General features: G+C 59.9%; 1 protein-coding gene across 5 annotated transcripts in view; it reads right to left on the bottom strand.

Moving 5' to 3' along the window:
• Positions 1-13,281, bottom strand: part of UNKL (unk like zinc finger) — a 37,714-nt gene extending 24,433 nt beyond the window's left edge. For all 5 annotated transcript variants that reach the window (XM_047838464.1, XM_047838465.1, XM_047838461.1 and 2 more), the window contains exons 1-4: positions 13,164-13,281; positions 11,950-12,159; positions 3,480-3,656; positions 2,967-3,100 (exon numbers count right to left, since the gene is read on the bottom strand). In XM_047838464.1, the coding sequence (XP_047694420.1) occupies positions 2,967-3,100; positions 3,480-3,656; positions 11,950-12,159; positions 13,164-13,240 (598 nt within the window). In that variant the 5' untranslated portion in view covers positions 13,241-13,281. The remainder of the gene's footprint in view (positions 1-2,966; positions 3,101-3,479; positions 3,657-11,949; positions 12,160-13,163) is intronic.
• Positions 13,282-14,495: the final 1,214 nt, after the last annotated feature.

Genomic DNA, 14,495 nt, shown 5'->3' with positions numbered 1-14,495 from the left:
CGGGCCTCGAACCCACGAACCATGAGATCATGACCCGAGGTGAAGTCAGACGCTTAAGTGACTGAGCCCAGGTGCCGGTGCCCCTTGTATATTGTTTAAGTAGTTAATTTCATGTTTTCTGAATTTCATCTGAGAGCAAAAACAAACAAAAAGCCACCTGGGGTCATTTGAAAGCAAGAACGGATGAGAGAAAATCCTAAAAATCATATCCACTAGCAGCCTGGTTCATGATCAACACGGCACCTGCAGACGCTACTGTTCCCACTGCCGTTCCCAGCAGGGCTGAGCTTCACGCTAAGGGATGGGAGAGCGGCAGGGGGAGGGGAGGGGCGGGCCCAGCACCCAAGACAACGCGACCCGACCCTCAGGAAATGTCTGCAGGTCAAAGTTTAACATCACTGCGTTGTCCAGCCACACCAAATACAATTTCTAACTCATTAAATGACACACAGAGGGACACAGAAAGAACAAAAAGGGGCTGAGAAACAAAAAAGCCCATTTTAAGAAAACAAATCAGGGATGCCTGGGTGGTTCAGTCAGTTAAGCAGCCAACTCTTCGTTTCAGCTCGGGTCACGATCTCGAGGTTCGGGAGTTCAAGTTCCACATGGGGCTCTGTGTTGACAGTGCACAGCCTGCTTGGGATTCTCTTTTTCCCTTTCTCTGCCCCTCCCCTGTTCTCTCTTGCTCAAAATAAATCAACTTTATATTAAAAAAGGAAAACAGGGGCGCCTGGGTGGCGCAGTCGGTTAAACGTCCGACTTCAGCCAGGTCACGATCTCGCGGTCCGGGAGTTCGAGCCCCGCGTCAGGCTCTGGGCTGATGGCTCGGAGCCTGGAGCCTGTTTCCGATTCTGTGTCTCCCTCTCTCTCTGCCCCTCCCCCGTTCATGCTCTGTCTCTCTCTGTCCCAAAAATAGATAAACGTAGAAAAAAAAATTAAAAAAAAATTAAAAAAGGAAAACAGAACCTAGAACATTTATTCACAAGTGCGGAGTGAGTGCCTCGTACAGATACAGTCTGACGCAACCGAGAGATGATGACGTGAGGCAAACTCGGATGTGTGACCGACTGAGCCACCCGGGCGCCCCCCAGCCATGGGACATTCTGAAAACGGCAAAACCACGGCAACCAACAGGAGCGTAAAGGATCAGTGGTGGCCAGGGGCCAGGCCGAGAGCAGAGCTTGACACGGCTTTGGCCAAGCCCAGAGCGTGAGCCCTAATGGAAACTGTGGACGTTAGTGAACGTGTCCGTGTCGGTTCCTTGCCTGTAACAAAGTGTCACGTCGGGGCAAGGCGTTCATGAGGGGAAGGTGGGAGGGGGTACACAGGACCCTGTACCACCCGCGACACCTCTGGACATCTAAAAAGCAACAAATAAAATCTGCTAGTTAAAAGCCGAACCGCCACATAGAGATGGCAAACGAAGGCGTGGAAACAACAGTCTGGAGCAGCGCATCTGACCGCGGCGCCACAGGCTCCGTCTGAAACGCTCAGTAACCGAAGCCAGAGCGCCTAACTGGACCTTCCTGACACGGACCCGGGTGCAGGAGCTGAGGGCCGCCCCCAGGGCGAAGCCACAGGCCTCACCGCCGCCTCCCTGCTCTCCCTCCTCAAGCCCAGCCTGGCTGGCGGCGTGCCCCCGCCACGAACCGGAGCTCACACAGGCGGAAGCGGGCATCCCAGACGGGGAGACGACAAGCTGCAATGTGGGAGACAGGAGGTTCTCACGGGCGTTTTCCGGAAAGACAAGAGACCCCAGGCAAAGCACGTGTCCTCAGGTGCTGGAAGCCGGAAGCTGCGGGCACACAGCTCCCGCTGAGGCGGCCCTTCCCCAAGCAGTGACACCACCACAGGGGGACGAGTGCACAGCACCAGCGGGTGCCCTGAAACACAGAGGGGACCCTGGGGCACTCTTCACGCGGCCCAGCCAAGAGGCCAGCCGGCAGGTGCCATCGTGGGGTGGGCGCCGGGCACTTGGTCTCAAGGAGGGGTTGGCGGTGGGGGTGGGGGGGATAGTAGAGATGGGAGGAGAATCTGGATCAGCCTCGCATGACCTCTGCTGACTGATCCAGTACCCCGGGCCCTAGCGTGGACTTCCCGAGAACAGGCAAAGACATTTGCAAGGAGAAAATTTGTTGCTCAGTAACGACGGCGTGAAAGCACTGTTTACACAGGTGCTGTCAGCCGAGCGAGTCCAAGGAGCCCCATCAAGACTTAGAGGACTTTTGTTAAAACCGCACCGCCCTTATCAGCTACCCAGAACAGACAAACACACAGAGAGAAGGCAAACTAGTGAGTGCCGGGGCAGGGGGGTGCTGCTTAACGGGGACAGGGTTCCGTGCACGTTACAGAAACGTTCCAAATTAGTGCTGATGCTTGCACAACACGGTGAGTGTACCAAACGACACAAACTGTTCACTTGAAAACAGCCGAAACAGTAAATTAACTATGTTATGGGTACTTACAATAACACCCCCCCAAATTTCACCGCCCACAGCCATCACTTGTGAAGCCTGTGAGGAGCGCGGGTCCCGCAGCTCCGAGGGACGCATCCAGGAGCTGCAGGGACTGAGCCGAGGGCCCCGGGAGACCCACAGGGCAGGGCCAAGGCGGAAGCACGGACGTCCCAAGAGCAGGTGTGCGGCGAACATCAACCCAGCTCTGGGACGGGGCGCCCGGAAGGAGCCGTGCCTGCCACATATTCCCCTCCCCAGGCGGCAGCCGCTGGCTGACCTCGGCAAGAAGACGCCAGGGTAAACATCCAGAGCAACCGTGGGGCCTGGACGCCGGGGCTCAGATCCCACTCACCCACCACTACCTGAGGCATTGGGGGTGATATACTGCGCTGGAGACTGTTTCCCCATGTGGTCTACAAATGAAGGCGGTGAGGTCCACCATGTGGTCACTTTACAGATGGAGAGGACCTCCCCCCCCCCCCCCACCCTCCATGGTGGCCTCAGGGTTACCTTGCCACCGGGGGTCCTCGCCCAGGATCTTCTCGATCATGGCCTGGCTGGCCAAGGCCCCGGGCTGCAAATCAGGGACGCCGTCCCCAGCGCAAAGCTGGCCGCTTTGCAAGGATTCCTGGGCCTGCAGCTCCCTGCGAGCAAATGTCACACTGGTTACAGCGCTGCCTCGCGTCTGTCCCAAGACCTCCCGCAAGGTGACGGAATCATTCGGTGCTGTCGCTCTGCGGAGCAACCTAGAAGGTTCGGGACGGGCAGCCCTCGGGCCTCAGGCACAGCCCTGTCCTGGGACGAATCCAACACCTTCAGAGCCGAGACGCGTTTAGTGAGGACTCATCTGTCCCCCCCGGGGGGTCCCACAGGTGCACGAGCTCAGCCTCATGAACTCCCACGGGCACACGGGGCAGCGGAAAGGAAACCTTTTCATCAGAGTCAAAGCCAGAGAGAGAGCGCTCAGGCCAGCATCCCAGAGAGGTGAGCTGGCCGGCCGCCCCGCGCGGACGCCCCACACACCTGATGTCACACACAGGCGGCCGCAGGTCCAGCGGGCCGTGCGCAAAGGCGCAGTGCAGCCCGTTCTTGACGCAGTGGCCACGGGCGTCCGTCTCGTGGATGCACGTCCCGGTCTTGTAGTAGCGCAGGTGGTACTTGCGCTCCGTGTCCCCGGTCGTCCGGTGCAGGTACGGGCACCTGGGAAGCAGAGGGGCAGACACAGGCCATCTGAGGCCTCGGGGACACCAGCGCGGACCCGCCCCACTCCTCGTCGGCACCTGGCCAACGCCCTGCTCTCGCGGTCTCCCTTCACACACTTATCTGTTCCGATCGCAGGCCTGAGGTCCTGGGTGGAGCACCTGTCCCCTGGGCCCGTCCCCCAGACACTCAGATGCCCCACAGATCCCGCAACTACATCTGGTGGAAAAACACAGAACCAAATTTCCCTGGAACTCATCCTGCATCATTTTCTGATTATGGAAAAATGAAGTCCGTGCCCGGGATGCAGCAGCGCCCCTCATTTTTCCCGACGAGCATTATCAGAGGAGGACTTGTGGTCACTCCCATCCATCCAGGTGCTTCAGGGGACCCCTCGAGGGAAGGAGCCTGGGGAGAAACCCGGACGCGGCTGGAGGAGGAGGCTGGTGGGAGCCGGGCAGGAGAGCGGGGGATGGGGGGGGGCGGTACCACGTGCCCCAGATGGAGGGGGGCGGGCCGTGCCACTTGCAGGTGCCAAGCCACACACTCCCAGGGAGAGTCCCCCTGGGGTCCCCAGGCAGCAGGGGGCTGGCTCCACACGTGAAGCTGGGCACTGAGCCCACATGGAGGTTAGCCCCTCTAGACGAAGAGGCACAGAAGGGGGGAGGAATACTGAAAAAAGCCTGAGCCGGGGACACCTGGGTGGCTCAGTCTTAAGTGTCTGACACTTGGCTTCAGCTCAGGTCACAATCTCACCGTTCCTGAGTTCAAGCCCCACCTCGGACTCTGGTGTCAGTGGAGAGTCTGCTTCAGATCCTCTGTCTCCCTCTCTCTCTCTGCCCCTCCCTGCTCTCTCTCAAAAATAAACGTTAAAAAAAAAAAAAAAGACTAGTTTTAAAATAAACTTGAAAAAAAAAAAACGCACAGAGCCTGAGCCAGCAACTCCCCGTGAGCCGCCTGAAGGGTGAGGCAGGGGCCTGGTGTCCCCTTCCAGAGGGGACGGTTGAGGAGGACCGCGTCAGGGCCCAGTCCCACCTCAGGGCCCAGCAAACCGTGGACCCGGCTGCTGGGAGCACCGGCGGGATGGCTCCCCACACACGAAGCAGGGACAAAACCCGGAAGTAAGGAACAGGGGGCCACTCACTCTCAACCCCTCTCTCGGCCTTCAGACAGCGCACCCCAGAGCTCCCTGAGCACCTGGGGTGTGCAGGGCATGAGGGGAGAGCGCACTGTGGCCGCGAGGCCGGGTCCCTGGGAACCAACGAAGCAAAAGCCAAAGGAGAAGCCAGCTCGGGGTCCGGCACTTCCGCTGCCAGATGCGCGCCCCAGAAACGCTGCGAGACCCCGCTGTCGTCCGGGGGAGAGTCCTCTGCACCCGGGTCACAGCACGTGACCCACAAGAGCTGAAAGCTGCGAACGACCCCAGCGCCCATCAGCTGACGCGTGGGGGAGCGACACGGAGCCCGTGCGGACCAGGACGCTCCTCGGCCTCGAAGGGAACAGAACTCGGACACGTTGGACGGCGCGGATAAACCGTGAGGGCGCTGCGCTCAGCGAGAGAAGCCACAGGCAAAGCCCACGTGCTGTGTGATTCCACTCTACGAGGTCCCGCGACTCAGGGTCACGTCCCCGGGAGGTGGGGAGTGGATGCGAGGGGCGTCAGTGCTGAGCGGGGACAGAGCTTCAGGTTGGGACGAAGAAAAGGACTGGGGAACAGGCAGCGGGGACGGTCATATACGACACTACGGGAGTCGTCCGTGTCGCAAAACCGCGCACTGAAAATGGTTACATCCACTTTCCTACGTTACAAATCCTACGTTACAAATGTTCTATCGTAGTCGTAAACAGAGCCCGCTGGAGACGGAAGAGAGAGACGTTACGTATTTGTACAGATAGCGTGCGTCACGTCTGGCCCTCTGCGGGATTTTCACAGGCGGACACGGTGACGTCACAGCATGCGGGCCGGGAGGACAGAACGCGGCCAGCGCCCCGGGGCCCCTCAGACAGGCCCGCAGTGAGGACACGCACTCCCTCGGCGACGGCAGAAACTGGCAACGGGGCAGATGTGCCACAGGGCACGAAGGCCCCGGCGAAGCCTTCCATGGAACGCCACCCGTCGCAGACAATCCCCGCAGACCCCTGAGACACGGGCGAGGTGGCAAACGGACAAGACGACCTGGTGGCACTTTCTGGAAACAAGCACAGCCACGCCACTAGACACATACCTGGAAAAGGAGACAGGACGCACGGCCCATGAGCCAGAGCGAGGACGGCGGGCGGAGCGGCTACAGCGAGGACTGGGCAACCGCCCCGCGCCCCTCTCTATGCAGCCGTGTCCTCCGCCGGCACATCGACCCGGCCCGGGACGGGTCTCTGGGTACCCGGGGCGTGGAAGCTGTCACGGGGAGCCCGCGACTAGAGATGAAGGCCGCTCAGCGACAACACAGCCCCAGGGAGGGGGGTGCTGGGCCCGCCCGACTGCCCCGTGTCACATCGCAGCCCTCGCTCATTCCCTAGCGGCCCCTCAGCTCGGCACTAAGCATCGTCTCCTCTCTGGTGCCATCGCCAAGGCAACCAGGGCGCGGCCGAGCTCCCTGCCCAGCCCTGAGCAGCCTCGACTATTTTACTCGGGTCAGGACCCTGAGATACTGGAGGGCTCTTAACGACACACAGTGGCTCCGCGTGCAGAAGGTCTAGGCAGTCAGGACTTCAGAGACAACATAGTGGCAAAGCCAGAAAACCCTCCTTAGGGCGGGAAAGACCCAGGGTTCCGCCCAACACCGCAGGCAGATTCTTCCCGCAGGAGTCCGCTAATCCACCCGCCCCTCCCCCTGGGCCACTGCCAGCCCACCGCAACCGTGATGTGCCCCACGGTGACCGGATTCAGGTGGGGGCCTTGGTTCTCAAGCTACCTGCCACAGTTAGGGACCCAAACCGTGTAATTAAAACAGGGCTCCAGGTGCACCTGGGTGTCTCACAGGTTGAGTGTTCAACTCTTGATCTAGGCTCAGGTCATGATCCCAGGGTCGTGGGCTCGAGCCCCGTGTCAGGCTCCGCATGGAGTGTGGAGCCTGCCTGGTATTCTCCCTCTCTCTCTGCCCCTCTCCCCTGCCCATGTGCACACATGTGCGCACTCTTGCTCCCTCTAAAAGAAAATCCAGCAGATCTCCATCGATGCCATGATGGAACAGCACAAGCCGGACAAGGGCACAGTCACGATGCTCTGGAACCCACGTGCCAGGACGCAGGGAGGACGAAACCAGGGGTTCATGGCTGCCCCTCCGTGTCCAGCAGGCTGTCCCCCTCCCTCTGGCAGCCCTTGCCTGAAACAAAAATAGAACCGCCAAGGCCAGTCTGCAGTGGGTGACACAAGTGGCCCACGCAGCTCACATCCACCATGCGTTAGCACCAGCCAGGAGCACACCGGACCAGGTGTCAGAACCCCTGGAGGGCTTGCCAACCCCAGAAGGTGTGGTCCCCGAGTCGAGTCCAGGTAGGTTCCTCGGGTCCCAACTGCTGGTCCGGGGGCCGTGACAGGGGCTACCGCTGGGCGTTCGGGGACACTCAAGTACAACCTGACTCCCTGCCAGTGCCCAAGGCGCTCAAACAGGGGTGGGGAGACAGAGGTGCAAACCAGAGCAAGTCGAGCAACGCCACGCAGTCACGGAATGTGGGGAACAGCAAATATGGAGAAAGACGTTGGGCTGCAAAGGGGAGCAGGAGGGGCTTCTGGGGAAACCTCGAGGATCAGCTCACACCAGCCCCCTCCTCTTAGACACCAGGGATGGGGGGCTGACAGCCAACCCCATGTTGGCCACGCCCATCCGCTCAGCCCCGCACCCCCTGGTTTCCAAGGGCGGCCTGGACTCCCGAACCAGGGAAGTGGCCCCTCATCAGTGCCTAACGTGGGCCATCAGCACCGACAACAGGTCCACACCTTCCTCTGCGCCCCCACAGCTGCCACCCTCCCTGGAAGACAAAAGACTCCCCTGGCCGCCTCTCCACTGGCCTCCGAGGGGGCCTCCCTCCCGGTCACCTCCTGCAACTTCACTCACTCGGCTAACATGTAACCGAAAATCACGTGTCCTGCAGACTGTCAGCAACTCCCCGGCTCCGGACTATTAGGCTGTGACGTTCCGGGCCTGCCCTGGCTCTCACCCCACCCTACAAGCCCAAGCAGAGTTCCCTTGTAAGGTCAGTTTGGAGCAAGTCCACAGCTACGCGGGGGTGAAGTTCACCCAGGGCTCAGGGCCCCAGACACTTGGGCTTTTACAACTAAACAGGCGAGCGTCTTTCCCTAGAAAGGGCAGGCTGAAGGCAGTGTGGTGCGGCAGGCATGCCACACCTCGGACACTAGGACGTCTCTCTGAGCCAACAAGCTCCCACAAGCACACTCGGATTCATGAGCCGGAAGCCCCTGGCCCACCTGACCCCGGGCCTGTGTCCCAGATACCCCAAGTGCAGTGAGGTGGGGGGGGGGGGGGGCTTGTGGGAGAAGAGCCAGGCCAGCCAGGGGAGCCCTGAAAGAATAAGGCCGCAGTAATGGGACAGGCCCACTTCCTAGTAAGCAAGAGAACCTACAACTGGGGGTCTGGAGGGTTGACTCCCCAGGAACATTCTATGTACCGCAGGAGGAGGGTTGACCTAGGAAAGAGAATGGTTACTTTGCACACGAGACAACTGGGGGCTGCTTGATTTCCCCCAATGAAGATGTCCCCCGAGGGCCGCAGAGGCCACTGGGAAGGTGCCTAATCATCCCCAGGAGCCCCGCACCTGCTCGTCTCAACAGGAGGCACCAATCACACCTGGATTCCGGGTGCGAACACCCAGGCCGGCCCTGACGGCGGAGGGCCTGGCGTGGGGAGCAGGGCCAGCTGGGGGCCTGGGCTGTCCACACCCGATGCCGCTCAGCAGCTTTCAGGATGAGGGTGGGCCAGCGAACACCTCCGACAGGAGTCGCTCTCCTTGAAGCCCAGCCTAAGAAATATCTGAGATGCACCCTCACAAGTGGGAACACAGACTCGATGGAGCTGGGCCAGACCTCAGGCTCCGAAGCGGCTTTCTGCGCCGCCGACTCTCTCGACTCTTACTCGAGGATTGTCAAACGCGGACACCGCTCAGCTGACCCTGGCGCACCAGCGCGGGCGGGCTTGTAAGCCGCCGGGGCGGGGCGGGGCGGGAACACGTGACCGCACGACCAATCGCAGCGGGCCCCGGGGAAGGGGCGTGCCCGCCAGAGCAGAGGGCCCTGAGTGGGCGAGCAGGGGACGCGAGGGCAGCAGGACCTCCCTGGCTAATGGGGGGGCCCGCCTGCGGAGAAGAGGGGGGGTGACAGCCGGGGTGTCCATGGGGAGGGGGAGATGACACCGGGAGGTCTATCCAGAGGTGACACTGGAAGCGCCACGGAGGTGAGGGGGGCCCTGGGGGAAGGGGCCATGGGAGGAGGCGTGACAGTGAGGGGAGAAGGTGAGCGCCATCCTAGGAAAGGCCGTGACAGCAGAGGTGCCAATCCCCCTGGAGTCCCCATCCGGTCCTGCCACACAGCTCGGGCCGCGAGCTGCTGCCAGCCAGCTCCAAGAACAGTCCTGGATGCTTAGGTCACCCGACAAGGGCTTAAGGGTCTTTGCTCTTTGATAGGATCCATGTTCTGAAATAACGGGTTGGGGGGGGGGGCGCCTGGGAGGCTCAGCCGGTTAAGCCTCTGACTTCAGCTCTGGTCACCATCTCACCGTTTGTGGTTTCCAGCTTCATGTCTGACTCTGTGCAGACAGCGTGGAGCCTGCTTAGGATTCTTTCTTTCTTTCCTTTCTTTTCTTTTTTTTTGTTTTCTCTACCCCCCCCCCACTCTGCCCCTCCCTCTCCCTCTGCCACTCCCCCCTCAAAAATAAACATTAAAAAAAATTAACAGGTTGGTAGTACACATACCCAAAACAGTTTTCGAGAACCCATAAACTGAAATAAAAGAAAGGTTCTGTCCTTACTCTGGAAGGTAGTATCTACTTAGGAATTCCATGGTGATGCTTTGTGAACCAGAATATGTAGTCAAACAGGACAAACGCTGTGCTGTTCCACTCGTGGGGGGTGAGAAAGTCCCTCCCCCATGGAACTGAGCGGTAATTACTAAGGAGAGACCCCTAGGGGAGACATCTGCTCTCTGCCAAACACTTCCTGAATTTCAGGCTGAACCTCGATACAACTGACAAAATCTTTACTAAGATATGTGTGACGTTCTTACTACATGGAGGGTCACAGAATGCACCCCAAACAGAAAATGTCAAACAGGCGCCTAACTGCCACTCATCTGGCTCTCAATGATGACCTCCGTGTCATGTAGATCACACGTTAATATTTCTGTAACAAATGATTGCCTGGGGGGCACCTGGGTGGCGCAGTCGGTTGAGCGTCCGACTTCAGCCAGGTCACGATCTCGCGAGATCTCGAGTGATCTCGCGTGAGTTCGAGCCCCGCGTCGGGCTCTGGGCTGACGGCTCGGAGCCTGCAGCCTGCTTCGGATTCTGTGTCTCCCTCTCTCTCTGCCCCTCCCCTCTCGTGCTTGCGCGTGCTCTCTCAAAAATAAACATATAAAAATAAAAAGAAACCAACTGCCTGTTATTTAATTACTATCGAGCCCAGCTGAAATGATCACCCACAGACGTTTCATCCGTCAGGTGATGTCTAACAGTGGGGCCAAATCAATACCAGGACATCCAGACTCTGGAACCCCAAACAGCTGTTCAAACTTGCTTTGTCTACATGTACCAAAAGCATCAGTGAATACTGTCAGTTCTTCATAAAGGGCTCTGGGGTGAGGTCATACACGCTGGGTGACGGGACTGCCGCACCAGGGTCAAGCAGCACTGCCTCCCCCCTTGGGGAACTCAAGACCCAAGGCCAGAGAGGTGACCGACATCGCCAAGAGAAATGAGGGACCTGATTCCAGGCCTCAGCCAGAGAAACATATTTCTTCTGAAGACACGTTTGCAGGAAAGATCAGTTCAAGAAGCAATTATATAAGGCACTTTTAAAACTTCACAGAAGTGTAACACCATCTTAACCAAGGAAGGGCTGGGCGCGTTATTCCAGCAAGCGTCAAGCTGCCTTAATAACAATCTTATTGAACTCTCTGGTGCTCAACTAAAAATATTTCAGTAAGTAGATAAAGCTTATGATATCACCATGAACGAAAAGTTTACTCCCTGGCCTAAGCATCTTTGGAAAATGAAGGACACACATCACTCTGATGTCTGAGTGCAGCACAGTGAAAGCTGTCTTCAGAAGGGAGCATTTCACGGGGCTCCTGGGAGGCTCAGTCAGTCACGTGTCTGAATTTAGCTCAGATCATCTCGTGGTTCACGAGTTCGAGCCCCGTGTCGGGCTCTCTGCTGACAGCTTGGAGCCCGAGCCTGCTTCAGATTCTGTGTCTCCCTTTCTCTGCCCCTCCCCTCACTATCTCTCTCTCTCTTTCAAAAATAAACATTAAAAGAAATTTTTCTTTCAAAAGGGAGCATTCCTGGAGTCGCAACTCCTTTCAAGGGATCAGGGGACTGAGCCCAAAGGACCTCCCCCAGATCAGGCCTGGATCCAAAGAGAAGTTGAACAAGCAGTTCAGAAGTTGAACAAGTTATTCAGAGGGCCCGGAGCTCAGTGATGCTATCTGACCTCCAGGCAAAGGCGGACCAGCCCTCCTCCTTCCTCAAACAGCCCAGGAAAAAAAAAAGCAAAACCTCCCGTTACTGGGTTCTGTCCGTTACCAGCCTATACACTCTGCCTGCACGTGCCCTGTTTTCCCATTCTACACATTGCTAAATAAATACATCTGTTCATAACACCATCAAGAAACTTGTAAGAAAAAAGCCAACCCAAACAAAACCTTGGTTTCTTAAACTTTAAAAGTGCTACATAAGCGACAGTCTGCAAATGAAATAACTTCCCTATCATTTTTTTTTTTTAAGACGTTAGATATGTATGCTGCAAGGAAGTAAACATTCCAGGTATAACTTGCACAGGGTGAGCAAACATTTTAACACGCTCTCTGAACCAGAAAACATGGGGCAACTACAAAACGGTCCTAAGCCCTCATAAGGGTTGTCTCTAATACGGAAAATCTGGGGAAATGGGTCCCAGATGGGAAGTGAAGTCAAGTCGGTTGGCAGCGCCCAAAGGGTGTCCCGGAGACACAGTCCTGGAGGTAGAGAAAAGTCCGCCCACCACCACTGGTCACAAAGCCCAGATCCCCTCTACAGGTGGCGGCTGCTGGAAAGAGCGGCCAGAGCTGGCCCCGCCCCACACTCACTCGTCGCCGTCGGGGCACACGCCGCTGGCCTCGTCGTACTTGGAGCAGTACACGTCCGGGCTGTAGTTGAAGGTGCCGTCGCGCCTGCGGAGCGGTCTGCGCCGACGCTGATTTAGGAAATGCCAATGGAAACAGGTAAATGGCCTGTGCTGGGCGCACTTGTGCTGCACAAACAGGGCGCACTGCTCTGTCCTAAATTCCTTTAGATACCTAAAAAGACAAACAGCGTTGCGGGTCGCTTCCGCCGCCGCCGCCGCCGGCGGGCGGCCTCGAGGACTCGGGAACGGGGACCGGACCCCGCAAGCCAGGGTGCCCCAACCTCAAGAGCAGCCCCCTCTCTGAAGGCAGACGGCCCCAAACGGCCGCCCCCCCCATTCCCAGCGCGTTCCTCCGATCCCTGGCACGGTCCCGGACCCCAGGCGCAGCCCTCGATTCCCGGCCCCAGGCGCGACCCCCGGCCCCACTCTGAGTCCAGAGGGCCACCCCCCCACCCAGCCCAGGCGCGAGTCCCCAGACCCCGCCCGCAGCGTCGCCCATCCCGGCCACGGACGAGACCCCCAACTTCAGGCGCGACACAGCGACCCCAGGCACGCCCCGACCCGGGGCAGAGACAGCCCGAGTCCAGATGGCTGCCCATTCCCGACCCTAGGTCCGACCCCGGACCCCAGACGGCCGCCCCCTCACCCAGCCCAGGCGCGACTCCCCAGACCCCGTCCGCAGCATTCCCCATCCCGGCCACGGACGCAACGCCCAACTTCAGGCGCGATACGGCAACCCCAGACACGCCCGACCCCCCAAGCCGTGGTGCCAACCCTGATCCCAGGCGGAGGCCGCCGGAGCGCAGGGGACCGCCCTCCTCCCCCCCCCCCCCCGCCCCCAGGCGCATCCGCCCCAGCCCCCGACCCTCCCCCGCAGAGGCGCGTGGACCCCCCAGCCTCCCGGCGCGCTCCCCAGCCCCCGCCCCCAGGTGCCGCCCCAGACCCTGGGCGCCGCTTTTCGACCTCAGGCGGCGGCAGCCCGCGTCGGACGGCGGTCCGCCGCCCCGAGCCCGGACGCGACGCGGAGGCCCGGGCGCGGGGCGGGGGGCGGCGCGGGGCCCCAGGCCGCACCGGAGGCGGCACCCAGGCCCAGGGGCGCGGGGCGCGAGCCGGGGGCGCGCGGGGCCGCCCCCCACCCCGTCCCCTGGCCCCGCCGCGGCCGGCCCTGCCACTGACCTGTAGTGGGTCGGCTTCTCCGTCTGCGGGGGGGACCCGCTCAGCGCCGCCGCCGCCGCTTTCGAAACCGACGGCATTTTCAGTCAAAACAATGCAGCGCGCATGCGCCAGGCGGGCCCGCCCCCGCCCCTCCGGATCTCCCCCCGTGCCGAGCCCCCCGCGCCCCCGCCGGCCGGCCCCGCCCCCGCCCCGCCCCCGCCGGCGCCCCGCGGACCCCAGACCCGCGGGGCGACCTAGCGCCGCGCCCCCATCGGCGGGCACACGCCCCGAGCGCGCCGCCCCGCCCCCGCGGGCTCCCCTCGTCCGCGTCCACCCCAGCCCGCGCTCTGGCGGACCCCGGCCCACCGCGCAGCGCCCTGCGCCACCCGCAGCGGGTCCCCCCGCACGGAGGCCGCGGGCTGGCTGGTCACTCTGGCTCTCCACTCGTCCATGACTCTGATCCCCGGGGCTGGGTGCTGAGCTGCAAAGAATGGAGCCTGTTGCTTGGGGCTGGGTGTGTGAGAGATGGGGGGCCATGGGGTGCGACTGCCATGGCTACCCAGCTTTCTTTTAGGGGTTAGGAACGTGTCCCAAAGTTAGATTGTGGCGATGGCTGCCCCAAGTGAATATAGCGAACATTTTCATTGTATGCTTTAAGTGGGTGAAGTGAACACCATGTGAGTTATATACCATTAAAGCTGATTTTCAAGGAAGAATCCAGGACAGCTGGGTGGCTCGGTTATTGAGGGTCCGACTCTTGTTTCTGGCCCAGGTGATGATCTCATGTTTGGGGAGTTCCCCGGGGGCCTCCAGCTCCGGGCTATCAGCGAAGAGCCTGCTTGCGAGTCTCTCTCTGCCCCTCCCCCCCCCAAATAATTTTTTAAAAGTAAACATTTTTTTAAACACCAGGCTAAAGGGGCGCCTGGGTTGCTCAGTTGGTTGAGCGGAGTTCAGCTCAGGTCATGATATTGGGGTTCACGAGTTCAGCCCCGCATCCGGCTCTGTGCTGACAGCTCAGAGCCCAGAACCTGCCTCAGATTCCCTTTCCCTCTGCCCCTCCCCCATTCGCGCTCCATGTCTCTCTGTCTCTCAAAAATAAATATTTAAAAAAAATTTTTAAGCAAATGAAAACAACGAAGAGCCCATGGAGTAAGCAGACATTTTTTTGTTGGGAACAGAGCCCCGCGCCGCTGGTGGCCTGCATCGAAACATGCCCCTGAAGACGCGTGCCCCGGCAAGAGGAGCCCAGGACGAGGATGAATAATGAAAGGGCGGAAGTCACGGCTCACCTCTCCATCTGTCTGCTGCCACCCTTCGGCCAAGACCCGGTGTGGGGAGGGCCCGCTCGCACGG

Source organism: Prionailurus viverrinus, chromosome E3 (assembly GCF_022837055.1).
Source record: "Prionailurus viverrinus isolate Anna chromosome E3, UM_Priviv_1.0, whole genome shotgun sequence".
Lineage (NCBI taxonomy): Eukaryota > Metazoa > Chordata > Mammalia > Carnivora > Felidae > Prionailurus > Prionailurus viverrinus.
Note: the sequence above shows the minus strand (reverse complement) of the source record. Positions and strands in the feature narration are given on the sequence as shown.